Genomic DNA, 25,143 nt, shown 5'->3' with positions numbered 1-25,143 from the left:
TGAGTTTTTCCAGGTATTTTTATTTTTGTCTTAAAACTGGCAACCTGGGGACTGAGTCCAGGCTAGATTTCAGATCTTGTCGGTTTTCGGAGAAAAAAGTTGAAACCTTAATTCAATTAATGGGGAATAAGTTTTTCTTTTAGTTTGAGAAAAAGAATGTTATAGTGAAGAAATAACATTTTAAAAAAATAAGGTCAGGCTGACCCATGGCCTGTGCTGGAATCCCAGTATGAGTCGGGCGGATTGAGCTGAGCTGAGCCGAGCCAAGCCGGGTGGGATCAGGTCGGCTGGAGTGGGGTCCAGGGCCGTTCGGATTACTTGGAGCATCGGAAAAGACTGGCGCGCGAAGTCAGTAAGTAGTCTGGCGCGCTACCGCCAATGCAGCACCGAGCCGAGTTGTCCCAGTAAGCTATTTTATTAATTTAATAACAATTAAAGTAGATACATGGCAGCTTATAAAAATGTCTGGTTTTCGGGCAGCCGGATTTGAGGCACTGTACCTGTATGTACATCTTCGCTAAAAGCACACTGTTGCAAGCGTGAGATCAGAGTACCCGCCGAACGGAATCACCTGCGAAGCACAATGGCAATTTGGGGTTGATGGGGTGCGTGTGGGAATTCGGTGCAGGCTTTCCGGAAGGTGGTCACCCCAAAGCCACAGAGAATTCAGGAGAACAGTAAGCGGGTGGTCATCTGGTAGGAATCCTCTGGAGGTGTGGCTCTCTCAAACCCAGTTTTGATTGCTGAATACCGGCAGGGATGATGACACCTCGGAGGGAGTGCAGTCCATGGAACACCCATGGCATACTGGGACAAATGACTCCAGAAGGGACACAGCAAAGTGTAGATGTGTAGTAGTCATAGAGGGTTTGACTGTCACAAGAATAGACGAACCTCTCTGCAACCATCAATGTATGTTCCACGTGATGTGTTGCTTCCCTGGTCTCAGGCCAAAAGATTTTATTGAAAGAGTAGGGAAAGGGGAACAGCCAGAAGTTGTGGTCCATGTGGGAACCAATGGCTTTGGAAGGAAAAACATTGAGGTCCTGCAGTCAGATTTTAGGAGCTTGAGACCAGACATTGTAATCCCTTGATTTTTACCAGTGCCACATGCTAATGAGTATATAAGCAGGATAAATCAGATTAAAACATGGCTGGAGACATAGTGCAGAAAGATGGGCCCACCCATGCTCCTTGGCATTGACCTCAAGCTTTCTGGCAGGCCTGTCAATGCATCAAGTATTTCGATGTGCATATTTATCAGTGTTCTCCTACAGCCCATCCCATTGAAGTTATGGAATGAGTAAGTGGGATGTGAGAATGAGGACCAGAGGATATTGTCACCTTTGATGGTTTCAGCCTCGCCTCTGGCCATGGATTTAGCCTTGGCCACTCCAAATGATGGCGAGCATCGCCTCGTCTATCATGGAAACCGTGCCTATCCCTTGCCGGTTAGCTGCTACTACCTGCGGTTATCACAGAATCACAGTGCAGAAGAGGCCCTTCAGCCCATCGAGTCTGCACCGACATGTGAGAAACACCTGACCTACCTACCTAATCCCATTTACCAGCACTTGGCCCATTGCCTTGAATGTTATGACGTGCCAAGTGCTCATCCAGATACTTTTTAAAGGATGTGAGGCAACACGCCTCAACCATCCTCTCAGGCAGTGCATTCCAGACCATCACTACCCTCTAGGTAAAAAGGTTTTTCCTCACATCCCCCCTAAACCTCCTGTCCCTCACCTTGAACTTATGCCCACCTTGTACTTATGTTCCACCTCGTCCTGCAAGAAAGAGGCAAGTGTATTGGTGAGTGTGGTATTATCTGCTTGGATAGCGTCACTGTGCAGGTTGAAAAACTAGCAATGTATATAGCTATGAGATGTGGGTGTGAGGATTGCAGCAGTGCTAAGTGCATGAGGATGAGGTGAAGCTATGAACCTTCGGTATGAGTCGTGATTGATAGAGATTGTTAGTAGGTGAACGATAGGGGTGCGGTGCATTGAGTAGCATGTGAGGCTCATGGTGCCGTTGGTAGGATACAGCATTTGATACATTCATTGACCTTGACCACTTGTGTAACATCATTGAGCTTCTTGTCACATGGCATCCAGGTCCCTGGAACTAAACTTCTGGCACTGACTGGATCTGCCTTGCAACATTTGACTGGAGCATCTCCAGCAGATAGACGATGTCGCTCCTCCTCGCCACCTCTTGTTCCATGACAGGAAATCTTGGAGCTTGCTTTCTGACAAACTGTGCCATTGTTTCCCTTTTCAAAATTGCTTTTAGGACAACTTCCAGCACCAACTCCAGCCACAATGCACCATCCCGCTAAGAGGTGCAGGCTGACTTAACTCATATATATTCACTTGTCAAGCTTTTGTGCTCCCTGCTCAGTTGTGCAGCAACTTGGCATTATGCTTAACGCTGTCTGCTAATTTAAATAATTGTAGCTTTGCAGCCAGTATGAAGTTTGCATGCCTGAATGTTGACTGCTTTGGAACCAATGGATGTAGGTTAATCCTGCATCGCAATCTTCTCGCCTGTTTTCGGACCCTGGTCAATTTTGTGGCCACCAAGTCTAAACCAGGAATTATAAATTAGATTTTAAAAATCTGCTGGAAGCAAAATGTTGATTGGGAAAGAAAGATAGAATTGAGAGAGGTAAAAAATATGTATAGAAAATGTTAAAAGAAAATTATTTTAGTTATTTTTAAAATTTTCAAAACAATTAAATTCTGCAGAAATGGAATGCCACATTTGCAAAATCAAATTTTCAGTGCAAGAGGTTGTTAGGCAGTAATTAGAATAGAACGTGATGTCAAAAATTCACTTACACAGTCAAGGTCACTATTGTTCAGATGTTTAGCAAATAAATAGGGGCAATAAGTTTCAGAGACTAGTAGATAGTAGTGCTTTGTGCTCAAGGGGTTTGAAATTGTTCTGTGTGTTCAGGCTTATGCACATACAAAGCATGTGTCTTAATGTGTCATCATTTGCGGTGAGCATAGGATCTTTTTTGCAATTCTCCCAATATTATTCCTGGGATCTAGCTACGTAAATGTACATTAAACACTGCCTCACTTCTGATTTTTCTGTTTTCCTTGTTACAAGTTTATTAGACAACAATTGAATGCAAACATGCAAATGAAAGGACTGCATATTGTATTCTGTTCTTGAGGAAATTATGGGTCTCCACATATTCCATGATAAAAGTACATTATCACTTGGCTGTAGATGCAGATTACCCACTTCACAATGCATTAACACTACATGATCTTCATCTTGCCGAACAAAAAGCACAGCATGAGTACATTCAATGAGTGGGAACATCATTGAGCGAACATTTGGTGGGCTCAAATAACAGTCTCAAATTTTGCCCATGTAATGGGTGCTTTATAACCATACAAGTTACAGTGCGGAAGAAGGCCCATCAAGACCTTGCCAGTCAATGAGGAGCCATCCAGCCTAATCCCACTTTCGAGCTCTTGATCTATACCTTTGTAGGTTACGCCACCTCAGGTGCATATCTAAGTACTTCATAAATGTTATTAGGGTTTCTACCTCTACCACCCTTTCAGGCAGTGAATTCCAGATCCTCACATCATCTATTTCTCATCCTCATATTTCCTCCTGAATTCCCTCTTAACCTCTAGGACCTAGAGCTGAGCCTTCTGGCACCCCACTAGGAAACAGGCTTCCAGTTACAAAAAACTCCCATAATGGTTACCCTTTGCATTCTACCTCTGAGCCAGTTTTGGATCCAACTTGCCTCTTTGCCCTTGGATTTATGGGCCTTTATTTCCTTGACCAGTCTGCCATGTGGAACCTTATCAGATGTCTTGCTAAAATCCATGTAGACCACGTCAAATGCACCACCCTCATCGAACCTCCTTGCTATGTCCTCAAAAAATTTCAATCATGTTAATCAGATATAACCTTCCCTTAACAAATCTATGCTGACTGCCTTTAATAAATCTATGTTTTTCTAAATGAAGATCTATCCTGCCCCTCAGAATTTTTTCCAATAATTTTCCCACCATGACTAGCCTATAATTACTTGGGGCTGAGTTTTTCCCCTATCGGGGGGGTTGTGCGGGAGTGGGCAGAAGCGAGCGCGAACCCGATCGGGGCCCCCAATCGGGTGTGCGCTGCCATTTTACATGGGCGGGCCAATTAAGGCCCACTCTGTGTGATGCACTCCCAGAAGTGCTGTGCACTCCCTGTGCAGGCGGGGGGTATTCCCTGAGTCGGGGCCTGCGCTCTTTTGCACATGCAAAAGAAAGAGCGCAGAAATCTCCCTGAGGCACGGAGATGCCTCAGGGAGATTAGTTTAAGTCTTGAAAAATGTAATAAAGGTCAAAAAAAAATTTAAGGACATGTCCCCTCGTATGAAACTGTCACATGAGCCAGGACATGTCCATTAATTTTTTCAAAAAATTTTATTTAATTAGTGAACCCTTCATGAAACCTCATCCGGCCCGTGGATGAGGTTTCATGAAAAATGGGAAGGCCGCCTGGGCTCTTCGCCTGCCCGCCAACCTTAAGGTTGGATGGGCAGCATTCTTAACAGCTTCAATTACTTTGTTAATGGCCTTAATAGGCCTTTGACAGTTTGGCCGCGCAGCTGACATGGCTGCATGCCCACCGAACTGACAATCTGAATGACGTGCGGTGACGGGACGCCCGCTCAATGTCACCGTGTGTCATTTTACGTGTCACCGATGGAAAAATTCTTCCCTTGGTCTATCCCTTTCTTCCTTTTTAAACACTGGTACAATGTTAGCTGTACCGCAAGCCTCTGGCGGCACACTTGTAGCCACAATACACCCACAATATATTAACAGTGATGAGTCCATAATATGGAATATATTCACCAAACAAGTTGCTTGTTGGGATACCATCTGGGCTCTGGTTGAACATTGTGGATTATACTGCTGAGAGATCTCTGTCCCTCATTCATGGCTCCTTGGAGGTTGTCCACACTCGCTGAAGTCAATTCACGTTCCAGCACGTTGTGCAAAACTCAAGGCCTTGGTATCATTAGTGGTAGCATTGCTGAGAGCTGCTCTAACTTTGTCCAGTGTCTTTGAGCATGAAGTGGTTCACGCCCACTGATGATGCATGCTGTAAAAAGAAATGACTGGCCAAAGAGATCACTTGCTTCATTGCACTGCTCAGTTGGGTAGGGTCTGCAACTGTAGCAAACCAACCTAAGAGGTGATTGACTGATAAATTTGCTCCTGCTTTATAGCTGGCCCCCAGGTGGTTGGATGCATGAAATAACTCAGTAGGGTCTGTGATGAGGGTCTTGTGTTTCCACATAGTCTCATGGTGACCATGAAACCATTGTCAATTGTTGTAAAACCCATCTGGTTCACAAATGCCCTTTTGGGAAGGACATGCTGCTTTCCTTACCTAATCTGGCCTACATGTGACTCCAAACCCAAAGCAGTATGGTTGACTCTTAAATGCCCTCTGAAATGGTGTGGCAATTCACTCAGTTCAAAGGCAATTTGGAATGGGCAATATATGCTGCCCTTACCAGTGATGCCAACATCCCATGAAAGAATTAAAAAAAAAACTCAGCCTTTTTCTTTGCCCCTTCTTTAGTCATATGGAGTGATACACCAGGTTACTCCTCCTTAATTTTGACAATTTTTTTTAGGTGCTAATTCACCTCTTAAGGTGGGTATGTGGGATAAGGTTCATTGTTGAGAGGATTGGTTTGCGCTTCATAGGTTTCTGGCATTCTGTAATTGGATGCAAAGTGCGCATGATGAATGAATTGGACATTACATGGTTTGTTTCCCAGTGCAACAGGACTACTGCTTTAGACTTGTAATAGAGAAGATCTCTGATTATGCCAACCTTGGGACATCATCTTCTCCTCTTGACTGCATACCACTAATCCTTTTATAGCCAGGTATCTAAAGGTTTGCAGTACTGGAGGCGTGTTGCCCTCTCAGAGGAGACGTTCAGATGGGATGTTAAAAACTTTAGGACGTCCTGAAGTCATGTAAGGTACATTATAAATGCAAGTCTTTTTTTCTTCTTTCTTCACTTTTGGTTCGAGCGATATTCCTGACTACCCTCCTTACCTGGCTGAGGTAGCCCGCACCAAATCAGAAATGTCAGCAAATCATTACAAAATCTTTCTGTTGTATCAGGACAAATTGTTTCTGCCAATTCTCCTGAACTTGTTATCCTTCCCAGACACTTTGAAAACTTGTATTTGATTATGTTGCAGCTTCACAGATGGAATACTTGCTTAATGAGGTATTTTAAATTCAATTACTGTCTTTGGAAATGGCAAGAAAATAAATCATCCATAGTGAAATGGTGGCTTATTTCTCATTTCACATAAATCAGAACCATCACATTTTGGATTTTTAAAATAATTAAACAGCTCACTCTCCGCAAGGCAGATATGTATTTTACTCCTTGTAAAACTCAAACATACATCAAAACTGAACCTCCTCCCATTCTATTTAAGATTAATCTACAAGTAATGTAACAAGTTAGAGATTACTGTGGCCGATATCAGGAACTGAATGTCTACCATGTTATTTGTTATTTTCAATCTGATTTTAAGATGCCAGTTTAGATTGGTGAATGCCTTCATTTAAATAACAGATGGAAAACTGTCAGACAAACTTTGTTTGCTTATAATTTTTTGTAACCTGCGACAAGCAAATTGGGTTTTATAAGAACTTTTGCTTGGCAACCAGGATCTCCTTTCGTAGTTCAGCTGGTTATGGTATTACTGCTAAAATTTAATGTCGCTTTGCATTCCATGAGCAATGCTGCTAGTTAGTTTCATCTATGATGTTCTGAAAAATTGCATACTCTGATACAGAATGTGTGGAAGATTTGGAAGTGGAATGCGTACTGTACATTTAATGCACTCATGCAAAATTCCTTTACCATTTTAGTGAGGTGCTAATCATCGAAAATAATTGGATTAAAAATGCATTAAAATAGAAGATTAATGAACATTATTCAAACCTATGCAGGGTTTACCAACATATATCACTGACAATCATTCCTCGGCTTGGCAGTAAGTGTTAAATTCTCCTTTCAAAAAAGGGTAGCCAGACAGTGATCAGGGAGGCCAATGAATTTTGTGGCGAAGGAATGGAGTTTGTGGTGGGGACCGTGGTAATAGTTTTGATCTTCCCAATGTTCAACTGGAGGAAATTGCAGCTCATTTAGGTCGGATGTTGGACAACTAGGCTAACTATACATAGACAGTCAAGGGGTCAAGAGAGGTGGTGGTAAGACAGACCTGGGTGTTGTCAGCATGTATGGGAAACTTATGTCACTTCTTCAGATGATCTTGCCGAGGGGCAGTACATATGTGAGAAGCGGGAGCGGTCTAAGAATAGATCTGTGGAGGACTCCAGAGGTAACGACTCCAGAGAGGGCAGGAAGAAAGGCCATTGCAGAAGATTCTCTGGCTACGACTGGAGAGTTTGAGTAAAGCTGTTGTTACAATACTCCCACTCTGCATTGTGCATACAAACATTGAAGCATGTACCCCAAGATTAGATCTTTGCTTCATCCTGTAAATTAAATTAAACTTCATCCTTTAAATTAAGAATCAATATTCCCTCTAATTCTTCCATCCATATGTGGAGTGAATTTTGTTACGTGCAGCAATATTAAGCTGATGTGTGCCACCATTAGAAACAAAAAAAACTTATATACAATATATATATTTTTTAAAGTTACTATAGGTATGAAAGAAGAAAGAATACCAACCCCAGCCATTGACACTATAACATGCTCATCCACAAATGACCAGATTTACTGAATTCAATTTTAAGGTTACCATGGTGCAATTTGAACTCATGACCTCTGGGTTTTAAATTCAGTATTATAACCACTACATGTACACGAGAGAGGCATTTGTTAGTTTTTATATTGCAGCTTGTACTGTAGTCATTTGACAGGAGAAAAGTTGAATTGGTAATGATGGTTCAAGACATGATGAGGATCTTTTGTTTCAATTTGACAAGATCAAAATAGAAAAAGCTCAGTCTTTTGAATTGATGGAAAATGTGGAAAAGGCAACTTTTTTTCAGCTTACTGAAGTGTCTTCTTAACTTAAAACTGCTATGAATATTGAGAAAAATTGCTTAGCTGTTTCTTCAAATCAGCAAATAATCGGGCAGAGGTAAAGTGTCTCTGTGAAATTGGTAAGAGGTTTGCTCTCGTGAACTGGAGGGTGAAAGTCAGAGAGACACAGCGTCCCTGTAAATCCAGTGAATATTGAAGTGGGGAAATGACATGTGGGAACTGGGGAAGAGAGTTGTGTGAAAAGAGAATGGAATCCCAGGAGGGAGAATGACTGTTGAGGTGGCTTTTGGGGGAGTCATGGCATTTATTCCACATGCAGATATTTTGAAATTAAAAATCTATGAATTGTGAAGTAATAAACTGGTGCACCATTTTAAAAGTAAACCGCCTCTCACAATGCATACAGAAGTGAATTAGGGAGAAGTAGTACAGGTATTTCTATGTATGCATAGTTTAAAATGTCGAACTCACAAGAACCTTGGCATTATGATTTGGAGATCTAGTCTAGGAATCCCAAAACTTTTCACAAACTTCCTGGAAATGTCCCTGTGTTTTTAATGTGTCAAATATCTTTGGGATCAATCTTCCTTTCATAATTCTACAAAACCAGCTGCAACAGAATGACTGGATCAATGGTATTAACTGGCCCAGAAATTCTCTTACTAACTCTTAATGACTTAACAATACTTAATAACTTACTAACTCTTAACAAATTAGTAACTCTTTCAACTTACTTCCTGCTCATTGCCTCTCCTGACTCTCTGCTTCCCTCCCTGGCCCTCCTGCTCACCGTCACTTTCTCTGACTCTCCTGACCCACCTCTCTCCTCCTGACTCGGCACCCCCACTTCTGCTCACCTCTTCCCTCCCTGACCCTCCTGACTCGCCACCCCACTCCTGCTCACTGCTTCCCTCACCGACCTGTTAATTCATTCTGAAGCCAGATGGTGAAGTAGGAAACCAGATGCCAATCTTTTACTTAACACTAGATTTACAGAATGCTATGTTACATATGTCTGCCTCCTTCCTAACCAACACCCTGTCCTCCAGAAGTCCCTCCTTTATATGCTCTTCTTTGAACCAAATAAAAAATAAACCATTAACAAATTAACAGGGGTGACAGACCCTTAAAAGAGTACTGTAACAAAAAGAAAACTATCAGAGGAAAACTTAGCTAATTAAATTAATTATCCTCTATTTATAGACTCTTTCAAGAAATAAAACCAACAAATTGAAACTAAAAATCAATAAATCAGAGGGGGTGACAGCCCCTGGTCGGGCACTGTAACTAAACCAAAAATGTGAAAGGAAATTTACAAACTGAAATCAAAATGTCCTTTCCGGGGGAAGTCCCTCTTTATAAGCTCTTTGTGAAAAACAAGATCCAATAAATTAAACTAAAGAGTGGGGGGGAATAAAAGCCCCACGTGGGGCACAAGTCCCTCTCTATATGTGCTTAAGGTACTTAATCAATCAATCAATGCCCTAAGGATACCTATGTATCCTTAACCTTAATAATATAATTAACATACTATTAACACGAGCTTCCTGCTTGCTGCCTTTCCTGCTCACCACCCTCCCTCTCGCCATGTCCCTACCGCTCGTCATTTCACCCCCCACCCCCACCCCAAATTCTCACTGGAGGCTGTGAGTGGGACAGTTGGGGAGGGAAGCAGCAAGCAGGAGCGTCAGGGAAGGTGTGGTGACAGGGAGGGAAACGGTGAGCAGGGGAGGCTGTGAACGGAAGAGGTGGGAGGGAAGCCACAGTCGGGATGGTTGGCGAAGGAAGCAACCAGCGGGAGGTTCAACGAGTGAGTGGAAGAGGGGCGATCAGGCCACAGGAAAGATGCTGACATAGCTTCGGGCTCCAGGAATTGACATGAGTGAATTTTAGCTGTTAATTCCACTCGATTAATCATGTCAGGCTTGGCTCTCGTCTATCAATTTCCTGTTGTGGGAGTGTCTACCAATTCTTTGCTCGTGGAGCAGAGTGACAATAAACCTCATTTAACTATCAGGATGTGCGCGGCAGTAATAGTTTAATACACGGCACTTGATGGATTGTTGAGCAGCTGCGCAGATTATAGGGACTTTAATTTACAGTCTCACACTGGAAGATGTATTATTTTTGAAGGTTATACCAAAGTAGCAGCAATGATATATCAAATGGGAATCATAGAATTACAGAATTATGCAGCACAGGTGGAGGCCCTTCAGCCCATCGTCCCTTTGCTACCCGTTTGACAGAGCTTGCCAGCTTGTCCGTTCTCCTGTTCTTTCTTCATAGCTCGGTAATTCTTTTTGTCTTCGAGTGTTCATCCAATTCTCTTTTGAATGTTATTGTTGAAGCTGCTTCCACCACCCTTTCTGACGGTACATTCCAGATCTCAAAAACTGCGCATAGGAAATGTTTCTTCATGTCGCCTCTAGGTCTTTTGCCATACACCTGAAATCTATTTCTTCTCCTACTGACTCTCCTGTGGCTAGAAATAGTTTCTCCTTATTTACTCCAGCAATGTGATTTTGAACACCTCTATTAAATTTCCTCTTAATCTTTTCTGCTCTAAAGAGAATAACTCCAGCTTCTCCAGCCTCTCCACATAACTGAAGTCCCTCATCTCTGGTACTTTTCTAGTCAATTGTTTCTGCACCATCTTTAAGGCTTTGACATTCTTCCTAAAGTGTGGTGCCCAAAATTGAAGAGCCTATTAATGAAAAACTAATTCAGTTCAAGCAAATAGATGTGCTAATTAGTGATGAACTGTAGACAATGAATAGTTGTATTTTATGAAATTATGGAACCTATTTTCCATTCATATTTTATTAAAAAGGAATGCTTAAATATATAAACATTCTAAACACTGACTATAAAATATCTTAATAGGCGCAAGTCTCCAGCTGCACTCAAATCAAACTGCAAAGAAATAAAGTGTAAGATGAAACCTATGGCATTGAAAACTGACCTTTAGTTATATTAACTGCCAAAGACCGAAGGCACTCTCTCAAACTCACCTCTTAATTTAATGCAACCAGTAAAATTAACAGTTAAGTAAATGAGTTTCGACATCTGTGTTAAAATAGCAGACAGGTGAATGTCACACAGACTCATTCAGCGTTTGTCGCTAAGATCACCAGCAGAAATGCGTATATTTCATATTGAATTTTGAAATCAACATATGGTGCATGCAGAATATGTAATGGAAGCTCTTTGTGGTATGCTCCATGACCCACTCTGGTACAGTTAACACAACTTGACTGCTGCTCATCTGTCACCAAGTCAATCCACTCTTCATAATCTGTCATCTATGTACACGGAGGGCATAGATAAACTTGTCAAATCAAAAACACACTGGGTGGAATCGTCCCAGATTTGCACAAAGTACAGTAGCGGGTGGTCATTTTACCTGCTGGCCGCTATGGTGGGTGTCCTGTTCCCACCTCATTAATTGTGCAGCCACAGGAAACACGCCATTTCCCTGGCCGGTGGCCTCCAATATGCCTGCCATGCCATTACCTGGCCACTCTCTCATGCAGGGTGCCATATTTAAACTGCAGCTGTGCGCACACTTCTCTATGCTTGCAGCCCAGGACTACTCCGGTGAAGATATGACCCCAAAAACCAAGAAGAGTGCAGCCCCCCCGATTCAGTGATGTATCCCTAAGACGCCTTCTGGATGCCATGAAGGCCATCGCGATGTCCTCTACCGTTGTTCTGGCTACAGGAGGCCCATCAGTCTCTCCACTCCAGCTTGGGAGGTGGTGACAGAGGTGGTCAATGCCAATGATGCACACAAGAGGTCGGCCTCCAGTGTAGAAAACTGATGAATGATCTCATCTATGCCGCCAGGGTAAGGCAACCATCTTATCACTCTAAACTCTTACTCACAAGGCCATCACACATTCACTGGCATCTCACTCACTGCCAGGTCAAGGGACATCACCACTCACTCTCTCACACACATACCCTCACGTGTCCATTTGGCTTCATCTCCTCTGGAGACTGCCTCCTCAGCCCTCAACATCTTGAGGCCACTTGCACAGATCAATATGTGCCCCCACACACACCTGGGATACCCCCCGACCTTACCCAGTACAGTCCTCGTCCTGCAGCCTCTTCCCTTGCCAGAGATCCCTTCTCTCCCTTCCCTAAGCAAGCCTTAGTCCTACAGCCATTGAAAAGCCACCCCCCCACCCCGCCCTTCCACCTAATGGCTGGTCTGGTAGGTACAGACCTGCCTTGAGCCCTCCTAAAAGTGATGTAGTGCTGCCTGTGAAACCTGGCACTGATGACTGTGAGTGCTGCCCGAAGCTAGGTAGGCAAACAACTTAGAAGTCCGGAGCGAAGTGCAGCTCGCCAGGTGCACATCGCTTATGTACAGTTGTGAAACACGTCAGCATGCAATCACGCCGATGCGCCCAGATGATCCAGCATAGGGGGATGATTCTGGCAAGCAGGGCTTCTATTTAGATGCTAAAATATTGAGATTAGGTTCCCGGCATGCGGTGGCGGGAATCACAGCCCGCCATTGACAGGTGGAATGGACGATCACAAACTGGTTTCATGATGGCGTGAAACTGATTTTTGGCCTTCCCACCCTTCCGCTCATGCCTGCCCAATGCCAACTAGGCTGCAAAATTCTGGCCACTGTTGCTTAAGCTTTCAGTCACCATTTTAATTACTGAATAGAATCCAACGGAATAGAACATTTTTACCTGTTCATTTCTTCCAAGCAGTCGGTTGCAAAGTAGAAGCTCTTAATTTTCGGATGGCAAGCCTTGAAGGCACTTCAGGAAAACAAAACATGAAAGTCGTAACACACAGATCAGCAGAGAGGAACTTCATTATTCTGAGAATGCAATTTTCAGTGGAACTGTGTAGGTCTTTGCGGTAGATTGTAACTTTGTGTGATAGTGCAAAATGGTTCATTGTGGGTGGGCAGCTCATTTTATATCTCTCTCCACTTTCATTTCCACTTGACATCAATGAAGAAAGATTTAAATGGGGGCTGACGACTCGCTTTAGACTGTCGCACAAAGTCAGCATCTACCCCGCTGTGTTTAGAAATACCCAGCATTTTTGCTGTTTCATTTTAATTAAAGAAACAAATCAGACCTGAATCACCATTTGCACCTCAGGGAAACACATAGATGCCATCGCATGGTAATTGAAAGTAGACTTTCTGATTCTGTGTGCTCCTGCAAAATCATGCCAGCATCTGATTACATATTGGGAATCACAGACGCAAAGCTGTGATCTTTTTGTCCATTAACTTTAGTGGGTGGGAAATACTGGGCTGCAGCTCCTGATCTCACAATACAAGTTCCCAGAGGGCAAGGGTCAGTACTGCGACCATTGGCAAATTTACTTTTAGATGTTCAGAGCTCAGCAGGTAATTCCCTTTGTTTACACACTGTTTTTGACAAATTGCATAACCGCACTGCCAGATTATCACTTACTATTTCCGTCTGCATTCAATAGCCCTATCTATCCTGAACTCCGGCAAGCTGATGAATCCCTCAGCCTTTTCATCCTGTTGAGAAAGCACAGAGCCCAGTGATAAGGAAAAATTGTTCTGAAATGTAAAATGAAGTTTTCTGGTCTTAAAAGTTCTTGAGATGCAAAATATGTCCATTTATAATGACTTTAACTTCTAATCCATTTAAACTTTGGTGAAAATTGGGATTAGTGGAGTTTTATTTCCCCACTGCAAGCATCAATTCATTTAATATGTCCCCAAAAGACTCTGATTAAACAATAAACTGTTTCAGTCATGAAATTTCATTCAAACCTTGTGCTTTTGTATGACAAACCTTAAATTTTACAATTACTGATCCCAAAACAAATTCCATTTTAGAATTGCAATCTTTTCTCATGTCAAGCTGAATGCTCTCTACGCAATCCATCGACAAACCACATGCAGGTTAATTCAGAATTCAGCTAAACAAAAAATTGATGCCCCTTTGCTGCTGAATAGCACCATTAAAACTTTAATCCTTTCACCTTACCTGAAAGTCTACTTGTGCTTCAACTACCTGACCTCTTGGGGGTGAAAAGCATCAGTGCATCCATATAATTTACATAGTGGTATTACATATATTTACAACACAAAAACAGTCCATTCAGGCCCAATGGGTCCATGCTTATCCTGGTTACCTACCACATGAGTCTTCTCCCACCTTTCTGCATTCAAGCCCATCAATATATCTTTCTGTACCTTTCTCCCTCCTGTGTTTATCCAGCTTCCTCTTAAATACACCTATGCTAGTCACTTCAACCATTCGTTATGGCAGTAAGTTCCACATTTTAACCCAGCTCTGGGTAACAAAGTTTCTCCTGAGTTCCCTATTGAATTTATTCATGACTATCTGACACTTATGGTCCCTAGTTCTGGTCTCCCCTCAAGTGGAAACATCTCACATCTACTGCTTCCCAATCTTAAAGACTTCTATTAGGTCATCCCTCAGTCGTCTTTGGAGAAAAGAGCCCCAGTATTCAATCTTTCTTGATAGGTATAACCGCTCAGTTCTGGTACCATTCAAGATAATCTTTTTTTGCATGTTCTCTCGTGTCTCTATCCATTTTACAATATGTAGAGTAGACTTTGTTCAAAGTACCCCAAGATTCTATTCAAGTTTAACTTAATGGGCCAAATATTTGTCAGTACTATGAAATAGTTGCAGGGATCGCAATTCATGATTCCGTTCTGGTTCCACCGCCTCCTCATCACCATGATTTCTCCTAAGTGTATGAGGTAAGCATGTGTTCCAGAAAGCCTCCAGCTCTTAAAAGGCAGTCTGTCCCTCTCAAAGGGGAGTTGCTGCACTGGAACACACAAGTCTAAAAACAATTGAAGCAGAAATATTTGACGTGAAGGAAAATGGGGCACTTGCCCAGGGACACATCACCAGCTTCACTGACTTTGCTCTGGAAGCTCTAGCCTTGGAGGTGGATAGAAGGACCGAGGTCATCAAGGCATTTCCTCAGGAGGAAATGAGAGTAGGTGACAAGGAAGGTCAACTCGCAGGTTCTGGGAGCAATGCAAAAAGTGTGATAACCCCAGACATGTGGTCAAGGTCTGTGAATGCATCTTCACATCACATCTCATACCCACAAAACCACCAGCCCACTATGCTGCCCAGTGCATTGCACCTCCATCACTCACCCAGCAGTGCTTAATACTCATGCCTAACATTCATATAATGCACCTCATCCCCATTAACCTTCCAAAGCTCCCACCCACATATTACTGCCTCTGCAGACTTTCAGCTATGGTTGGCGCATCACCCAGGCATAGTGCCATGCAATCATTAACAGTCTGCCCTCCTCTTGCAGGAGAAGGGCACCCTTAATGGGAGGGAGCAACACAGGACTAGAGGTGCAGGGAGGGACACCACAATTACACCCATTTGCCCTAACAAAGGAGATGATACTCTGCATCATGGGTTTGGCAGCAATGGAGTCTGTGCTGAGAACATTGAGAAGGCAAAAAGGTACATCCTTATGTCCCTTCTCAACTCACAATTCACCCGCATCCTGACATCAACCATAAATTCAAAGCTGCAGATAATGTGACCCTGCACCTCCTTTCCCACCCAACTCCCTTCCTCACTCCAACCCTCCCCTTCTGCTTTTATTCTTTCAGATACCCGAAGTCTGCCACTGGTCAACCTCAACACAGCCAGGAGGAAGAGAGGAAACCCACACCAATGACAAGGAAGTCACCGGATCTCATGATCCCAGACACCAGCTTGGATTGTGTGCAGCTTTGAGGCTAGTGTAGAGGCAGGATCAGCGCATGGCAAGTGCAAAGCATGAGTGGACTGCTGCAAGATCAGACTGCAGTCGCTTGTGCCAAGCTGATGCATTCAAAAACAGGGTCCTCAAGGCCCAGAGGTGCTTGAGGGTGCCCTGCAAGGCCATCCGCAGTCTCCCCTGCGGGAAGTCAGCTGTCTTACACCAAACTTGCACAAGGCACTGGGGTAGCACTGATTAGGGACACTAGAACAGGTGAAGAAACCCACAAGACTGGCACTAATGAAATGCACAGGGGTGAATAGTTCATTTTTCTTCGTACAATAGGATATGTTATTGGATAAAGATGCTAATGAAAAAGTTTTTGTTGGTGGCTTTTATTGTTGGATGGTGGCCAGGGAGTTGCGTCTCGGATCCATGTGACGGTGGGGAATTATGGGTTCATATTGGTTTGGAGTAATTGTCTCAGTGGAAGCATAATCTACCCTCTAACAGCCCATCTACTTACAAGGGGTCCAGGTTCCCTCCTCCCTGCCTCCTCCTCCTGAGCTGACCTCCAGATCCCTGGAGGTAGTAGCTTCGCCGTTATAATGACAAGGCTGTGGAGAATACAAAATACCACCGCAAACTTCAAGGCCCATCTGCAGAGTGTACTGCGGTACTCCCCCTCAAATGGTTAAGGCAGTAGGACCATTGTCTGAGGAAGCCGATTGCTTGTTCCATGATGTCCTGAGTGTCTCTGTGGCTCTTGTTGAAGGCCTACTCTGCTCACGTGGTGGGATAGTGGCAGGGGGTCAGCAGCCATGTGTAGAGGGGGCAGCTCTTCTCCTCCAGCTGGTCTCCGGTTCTTCTAGAAGAACCAAAGATGGCAGGTAGGCCTGACTGGATAAATGCATCGTGGCTGCTACAGGATAGCAGGCATTCTTTTTTTTAATTATTCATTCGTGGGATGTGGGCTTCGCTGGCTGGGCCAGCACTTATTGCCCATCCCTAGTCACCCTTGAGAAGGTGGTGGTGAGCTGCCTTCTTAAACCGCTACAATTGTTGTGGTGTGGGTACACCCAGAGTACTGTGAGGAAGGGAGTTCCAGGATTTTGACTCAGCGACAGTGAAGGAACGGCAATATATTTCCAAGTCAGAATGGTGAGTGACTTGGAGAGGAACTTCTAGGTGGTGGTGTTCCCATCTATCTGCTGTTCTTGTCCTCCTAGTTGGTAGTGGTCGTGGGTTTGGAAGGTGCTGTCGAAGGAGCCTTGGTGAATTCCTGCAGTGCATCTTGTAGATGATAGACACTGCTGCCACTGTGTGTTGGTGGTGGAGGGAGTGAATGTTTGTGGATGTGGTGCCAATCAAACGGGCTGCTTTGTCCTCGATGGTGTCAAGCTTCTTCAGTATTGTGGAAGCTGCACTCTTTCAGGCAAATGGCGAGTATTCCATCACACTCCTGACTTGTGACTTGTAGATGGTGGACAGGCTTTGGGGAGTCAGGAGGTGGGTTACTCGTCGCATTATTCCTAGCCTCTGACCTGCTTTTATAGCCACAGTATTTATATGGCTAGTCCAGTTCAGTTTCTGGTCAATGGTAACCCCCAGGATGTTGATTGTGGGGGATTCAGTGATGGTAATGCTATTGAACATCAAGGGGCGATGGTTAGATTCTGCCTTGTTGGAGATGGTCATTGCCTGACACTTGTGTGGTGCGAATGTTACTTGCCACTTGTCAGCCCAAGCCTGGATATTGTCCAGGTCTTGCTGCATTTGGACACGGACTGCTTCAGTAACTGAGGAGTCGTGAAGGTGCTGAACATTGTGCAATCATCAGCGAACATCCCCACTTCTGACCTTATGATGGAAGAAAGATCATTGATGAAGCAGCTGAAGATGGTTGGGCCAAGGACACTACTCTGAGGAACTCCTGCAGTGATGTCCTGGAGCTGAGATGACTGACCTCCAATAACCACAACCATCTTCCTTTGTGCAAGGTGTGATTCCAACCAGCAGAGAGTTTTCCCCCTGATTCCCATTGACTCCAGTTTTGCTAGCGCTCCTTGATGCCACACTCTGTCAAATGCAATCTTAATGCCAAGGGCAGTCACTCTCACCTCACCTCGGGAGTTCAGCTCTTTTGCCCATGTTTGAACCAAGGCTGTAAGAAGGTCAGCAGCCGAGTGGCCCTGGCGGAACCTAAACTGGGCATCAGTGAGCAGGTTATTGCTAACCAAGTGCCGCTTGATAGCAGTGTTCATGACCCCTTCCATTACTTTACTGATGATTGAGAGTAGGCTGATGGGGCGGTAATTAGCCGGGTTGGATTTGTCCTGCTTTTTGTGTACAGGACATATCTGGACAATTTTCCACATAGCTGGGTATATGCCAGTATTGTAGCTTTACTGGAACAGCTTGGCTAGGGGCGCAGCAAGTTCTGGAGCACAAGTCTTCAGTACTATTGCCAGAATATTGTCAGGGCTCATAGCCTATGTAGTATCCAGCGCCTTAAGCCATTTCTTGATATCATGTGGAGTGAATCGAATTGGCTGAAGACTGGCATCTGTGATGCTGGGGACCTCCAGAGGAGGTCGAGATGGATCATCCACTCGGCACTTCTGGCTGAAGACTGTAGCAAATGCTTCAGCCCTATCTTTTGCATTGATGTGCTGGGCTCCTTCACCATTGAGGATGGGGATATTTGTGGAGCCTCCTCCTCCAGTGAGTTGTTTAATTGTCCACCACCATTCACGACTGGATGTGGCAAGACTGCAGAGCTTAGATCTGATCCATTGGTTTTGGGATCGCTTAGCCCTGTCTATCACTTGTTGCTTATGCTGATTGGCATGCAAGTAGTCCTGTGTTATAGCTTCACCAGGTTGACACCTCATTTTTAGGTATGCCTGGTGCTGCTCTTGGCATTCCCTCCTGCACTCTTCATTGAGCCAGGGTTGATCCCCTGCCCTGATTGTAATGGTAGAGTGCGGGATATGCTGGGCCATGAGGTTACAGATTGTTTTCGAGTAAAATTCTGCTGCTGCTGATGGCCCACAGCACCTCATGGATGCCCAGTCTTGAATTGCTGGATCTGTTTGAAATCTATTTAGCACGGTGGTAGTGCCACACAACACGATGGAGGGTAACCTCACTGTGAAGCCAGGACTTCGTTTCCACAAGGACTGTGTGGTGGTCACTCCTACTGATATTGTCATGGACAGATGCATCTGCGGCAGGTAGGCTGTTGAGGATGAGGTCAAGTATGTTTTTCCCTCTTGTTGGTTCCCTCACCACCTGCCGCAGACCCAGTCTAGCAGCTATGTCCTTTAGGACTCGACCAACTCGGTCAGTAGTGGTGCTACCGAGCCACTCTTGGTGGTGGACACTGAAGTCCCCCACCCAGAGTACATTCTGCACCCTTGCCACTCTCAGTGCTTCCTCCAAGTAGTGTTCAACATTTCATCAGCTTAGGGAGGGCGCTATGTGGTAATCAGCAGGAGGTTTCCTTGCCCATGTTTGACCTGATGCCATGAAACTTCATGGAGTCCTGAGTCGATGTTGAGGACTCCCAGGGCAACCCCCTCCTGGCTGCATACTGCTGTGCCACCACTTCTGCTGTGTCTGTCCTGCCGGTGGGACAGGACATACCCAGGGATGGCGATGGTGGCGTCTGGGACATTATCTGTAAGGTATGTTTCCGTGAGGATGACTATGTCAGGCAGTTGCTTGACTAGTCTGTGAGACAGCGCTCCCAATTTTGGCACTAGCCCCCAGATGTTAGCAAGGAGGACTTTGCAGGGTCAACAGGGCTGAAATTGCCAATGTCACTGCCGGTGCCTAGGTCACAAGATAAGGGCCAAATTTATCAAGTGGAAACTCTTCAGTTCCTGTAGCTCTCCCTCTTGACATGGTGAGCTTGAGGAGCCAGGTGGCTACGGGCAATGGCACCCTGCACAATCAGAATCTTGCTATTCTGACGATGTCATGTACCCTCTTGGGTTGTCCTATGATTAAAGGCTGAATAAATTCTCTGGAGTTTAGAAGAATGAGAAGTGATCTCAGTGAAACACATTAGATTCTGAAGGGGCTTGACAGCGTAGACACTGAAAAGTTGTTTCTCCTTGCTGGGGAATCCAGAACATGAGGACGCAATCTCAGTGTAAGTGGCCAATCCTTTCGGACTGGATGAGGAGAAACGTCTTCACTCAAAGGGTTGTAAACCTATGGAATTCTCTATCCCAGAAGGCTGAGGATTCTCCACTATTGAATATATTTAAGTCTATGTGTTACAGAACTAACACAGTTGATGAGCAATTTAAGATGTTAATTAGCAAATAATTAAGAATGCTGCTCAGTATAAGCAAAACACTGCGATAGTATTTGGATCATAGCCAGAAAGCCAGCTACTACAGAAGTCCTTGAGGTACCTTGCTGTTGGAAGCATGCCAGCCAGCTGGTGTTTTTCTATCCACCCAAATAGTTTGCAAGGTTCTTAACTTTGATAAGAAATTGTTTTTGAAATTTGTTTTTCTGAGAAACAACAATGAAAGTCATTTTTGGTTTCTGCAACAATCTCTTCAAATTAGTGACTATTAGCTCAGATAGTTCAGCCAGCCATCTTTGAACATAGGTTGAGTCCTGGCCTGGTCCAGGATTCCCTATCTTTTTGAGATACAGACACTTACATTCCAGTAAAATTTCTCCTTAATTGGAAGTATAATTACCTTTAATCAATATTTGTTTGTTTATCCAAACTGTTAATTACAATGGATTCAAAAATTAAGCAGGATTGGCATGCTATGATTAGCTTTAGTTACCATCTATGTTATTATATAATCCTCATCCACAAACTGTAATCTATAACTGGTTTTAATAATAAACATTTTTGAATAAGTACAAAAGGGTTGTAGTCTCATATTTATATCCTCACAAGCCCATATATACAAATTATATCCTAGAATTCTAAGAGCTGAGATTGGAAAACTGCACAATAGTTTATTCTGCTACAATAGACCTCTATGTATATTCTATCCTAAGATAACATTGCTAGGTCGGAAACTCCTGGAAGAGAGGACTTTTCATTTCAGGACCCAGTTTATAGCTGATCAAGCAGACTATGTTCCTTTGATGATTTGAAATTTCTTTCGGTTGAGGTTCTAGGTTAACAATAAATTCAAGGGAATAGGTTTACCTTGCCAGGTAGTAAAAATAATGGAACCATTAACATGCAATAGCAGAATTTTGGTCTCTGAGAGGCAGTGGCATAGTGCTATTGTCACTGGACTGGTTATCCAGAGACCCAGGGTAATGCTCTGGGGAACTGGGTTCAAATCCTGCCACAACAGATGAATTCAATAAAAAATCTGGAATTAAAAGTCTAATAACCATTAAACCATTGTTGATTGTCATAAAAACCCATCTGGTTCACTAATGTCCTTTAGGGAAGGAAATCTGCTGACTCCAGATCCACAGCAATGTGGTTGACTCTTAAATGCCCTCTGAACAAGGGTAATTAGGGTTGGGCAATACATACTGGTCTAGCCAGTGACATCCACATCCCATGAACAAATAAAAAAAAAATCAAGGGATATGGGGAGCTTGTGGGAAAAGTGGTTGAGGCAGAAGATCAGCCATGATAATAGGCCAAATGGTCTACTCCTGCTCTTATTTCTCATGCTCTTATGTTTTCTTATTATATCTTTGCACGAGGATTCCATTATCTTTTTAACCAAGCTAATTAGTCTATAGTTCTCTGGACTTGTTCCATCTGCCTTTTTAAATAAAGAAATCACATCCGCTGTCCACCAGTACTTTGCACTATTCCCTTTTCTAATAACTTTAAATACATATATTCTTCCAAAGTTTGATTAGCTTATCAATTATCCTCCCCCCCACCCCTTTCTATTTTAAAAGCCTTATTATTATTTCTGATCACTTCGTCTAATGTCATGTCCACCGTATTAGTCTCCTTGGTCAAGATCGAAGCAAAGCAATATTTAATATTTGCGCCATTTTATTGCCATTATCTGTCTGCTTATCAAGTGTATCACTTAGTCATTCCATCCCTAACTTGATTTTTTTATTATTTACATGTCTGTAAAGTGTTTAACTTTTTTTTTATATTCCTTAATAATTTAACTTTGTAGTTTCTCTTTGTCTTTCTAGTTAATTTATGACTTCTTTCCTAATCATTTTGTATTCCATTTTGTCATCCTCTTCTTTTTTCTCTGTGTACTTAGAAATACAGAAAATTTCAGACACAGAAGGAGGCCATTCAGCCCATTGTGTCTGTGTTGGCTGAAAAAGATCTGTCCAGCCTCATCCCATTTTCTAGCTCTTGGTCTGTAGCCTTATTGGTACTTCAAGTGCATATCCAGATACTTTTGAAATGTGACGAGGGTTCCTGTATTTATCATCCTTTCAGACAGAAAGTTCCAGACCCCTACCACCCTCTGGGTGAAAAAAAAATTCCTCAGCTCCCCTAAAATCCTTCCGTCAATTACTTCAAATTAATTTCCCCATGTCATTGACCTTTCTGCTCTTGACCCCTCATAATTTTGTACACTTCAATTAAATCTCTCCTGAACCTCCTCTGTTCCAAAGAAAACAACCCCAGCCTATCCAGTCTTTCCTCACAGCTAAGATTCTCCATTCCTGGCATTATGCTCATGAATCTCCTCTTCCATATCCTCCCTCGTGTGGATGTACCTTCCTGCAATGTAGTGACCAGAACCCCACACAATACTCTACTTGTGGTCTGACTTGTGTTTTATACAATTTTAGCATAATGTCGATGCTCTTATATTTTATACTCGGTGTATGTTTCTCTCTCTCATTTCAACTTTGCCTTCATTACTTTGTTCATCCATGGTGTGTCATTACTTTCTCGATTTTAGTGGGATATATTTCTCCTGGGCTGTATTGAGTATCATTTAAAATGTTTCTCATTGCTGTTCTATTTTTGTGTTGTTGGTAAATTTTCCCGTTTACTTTCCCTACCTTATGCCTTCTTACATTGTGATCACTGGATGCCATGCTTACTTCTAAGTTTACCTCTCTTATCTGTTCCAGTGCACTTCACAACAATAGACCCAGCAGTGCTCCCTCCCTTGCTACTACAGGTAAAATAAATACAAGATCAATTAGAGGCTAAAATTAACTTGCTGCAATATTTATTGAAGAGCACTTGGCACATTCATATGGCATTGTTATAAATGCCATTTAAAATATGTATTAGAATAGCATAATGTCATGCAAATGCGTTAATTGTTTGTTCCTAATGGCCTTTAGCAATTTCTAGGTTAATGAGATCAATCATGTTTTTCTTATATTTTGCGCAGCTAAGTGACCAAGCAACTGACAGGTACTCTACATTTTAACCCAAGATTTACTAGTTTTGGTTCAAAGGGCTTTTGTCTATTCTTCAATTTGAAATAAGATTCAACACCTCTTTGATCCTTTTGTTTGAAATATTACACTTAGTCAGTTAAATACCATAAATACCCCCGGGGGAAAAAAAGCCAATTTTTGATAAATTTTTAAGCAAAAATTTAAGGGGATGTCTTTTACACAGGTAATGTTTTTAAGAGGCTAACTTTCAACTAAAACACCCCCTCCCAGCACACCTAAAATGGCTCTCAAAATAACCCACAAGGTAATGGCGGAAGCTGGGCCCACACCAGCTGTTTATTGTCTCTCTCTCTCTCTTCCTCCCTGTTTTTATAAAGGACCTTCCCCTGCAATTCCTCTCCTCAGGAGAGGAAGCAGCAGTGTTGACCGTGCCTGCAAATTCAATAATGCTAAGGGGCCAGGGGAAGAGAAGGGTCATGGTATTAGGAAATGTCACAGTGAAGGCCCCCAGCCCATGACTTAAGCCTTGGTTCAGGGGGATTGCACTGTATCTGTACTCACAAGGACCCAATTGGCAAGGCCCAAGCCTCCCCACCCCTCCCAGGAAGGTTGAGGGTGACGGCTGAGGACACAAGCCCCAGGGGTTCATTTATTTAATGTTTACTCTGCAAGTTGGTTCCTGCAATCTGTTTCCATCTGCACTGTTTATTTCTCTTCACTGATTTGTTGGTTTTCCCCCCCAAAATATCAAAATTGATCGACATTTTTCCTGTCTTGATTGACAAGTAGGAAATACCGCAAGTGTCACTTTTTTTTAATGAATAACGATTGAGGTATTTGATGTGATTGTAGAGATTATACTTTGTTTCTGAAATTTTTGGGCTTTGATCCCTGTAAAACTACAATTGACTTTTACACGAGATTATATGAAAAATGACCAGTTGGCCAGAAACCACGGGTTAACTCTTATATAAAACTAACCTTTACACAAGTATATACAGTAGTGTGTGAGTGTGTGTGTGTTTTGTGTTTGGGTCCTGTAAGTTTCCAAAAATGGGCTCCAGTTTGCCTGGTGCTTTCAAAGCTGCAGAGAGAGGACAAACTAGTGTTTCATCCAAAACAAAAACAGAATTACCTGGAAAAACTCAGCAGGTCTGGCAGCATCGGTGGAGAAGAAATCAGTTAACGTTTCGAGCCTTCACGGCCCTTCGGCAGAACTGAAGCATAGTTAGGAGAAAGGAGAAATATAAACTGGTTTAAGGTGGGGGGGGGCGGAGGGGGGCGGGAAGAGAGAAGTTGAGGGTGTGGTGATTGTGGCGATAAGCAAGCCGTGATAGGAGCAGATAATCAAAAGATGTCACAGACAAAAGGATCAAAGAGGTGTTGAAGGTGGTGATATTTGTCTAAGAAAAGTGCTAATTAAGAATGGAAGACAGGACACTCAAAGTACAGCTCTAGTGGGGGTGGGGTGGAAAAGACTAACAAGGTTTTAGTTTTAGACTTAAAAATAATGGAAATAGGTAGGGAAAGAAGAATCTATATAAATTATTGAAAAAAAAGGGGGAGGGGGGAGAAACGGGGTGGGGATGGGGGGAGGGGGAGTTTAAGATCTAAAGTTGTTGAATTCAATATTCAGCCCGGAAGGCTGTAAAGTGCCTAGTCGGAAGATGAGGTGCTGTTCCTCCAGTTTGCGTTGGGCTTCACTGGAACAATGCAGCAAGCCAAGGACAGACATGTGGGCAAGAGAACAGGGTGGAGTGTTAAAATGGCAAGCGACAGGGAGGTTTGGGTCTTTCTTGCGGACAGACCGCAGGTGTTCTGCAAAACGGTCGCCCAGTTTGCGTTTGGTCTCTCCAATGTAGAGGAGACCGCATTGGGAGCAACGAATGCAGTAGACTAAGTTAGGGGAAATGCAAGTGAAATGCTGCTTCACTTGAAAGGAGTGTTTGGGCCCTTGGACGGTGAGGAGAG

The 25,143-nt window shown here is 43.4% G+C and overlaps 1 protein-coding gene across 1 annotated transcript in view; it reads right to left on the bottom strand.

Annotated features, from left to right (window-relative positions):
* Positions 1 to 25,143, bottom strand: part of LOC144683850 (connector enhancer of kinase suppressor of ras 2-like) — a 462,557-nt gene that overhangs the window by 64,652 nt on the left and 372,762 nt on the right. The window contains exons 12-13 of the mRNA XM_078547354.1: positions 13,545 to 13,618; positions 12,801 to 12,872 (exon numbers count right to left, since the gene is read on the bottom strand). Coding sequence (XP_078403480.1) covers positions 12,801 to 12,872; positions 13,545 to 13,618 — 146 coding nt within the window. The remainder of the gene's footprint in view (positions 1 to 12,800; positions 12,873 to 13,544; positions 13,619 to 25,143) is intronic.

Source organism: Cetorhinus maximus, chromosome 8, assembly GCF_964194155.1.
Source record: "Cetorhinus maximus chromosome 8, sCetMax3.hap1.1, whole genome shotgun sequence".
NCBI lineage: Eukaryota > Metazoa > Chordata > Chondrichthyes > Lamniformes > Cetorhinidae > Cetorhinus > Cetorhinus maximus.
This window is presented reverse-complemented; position numbering and strand designations above follow the sequence as displayed.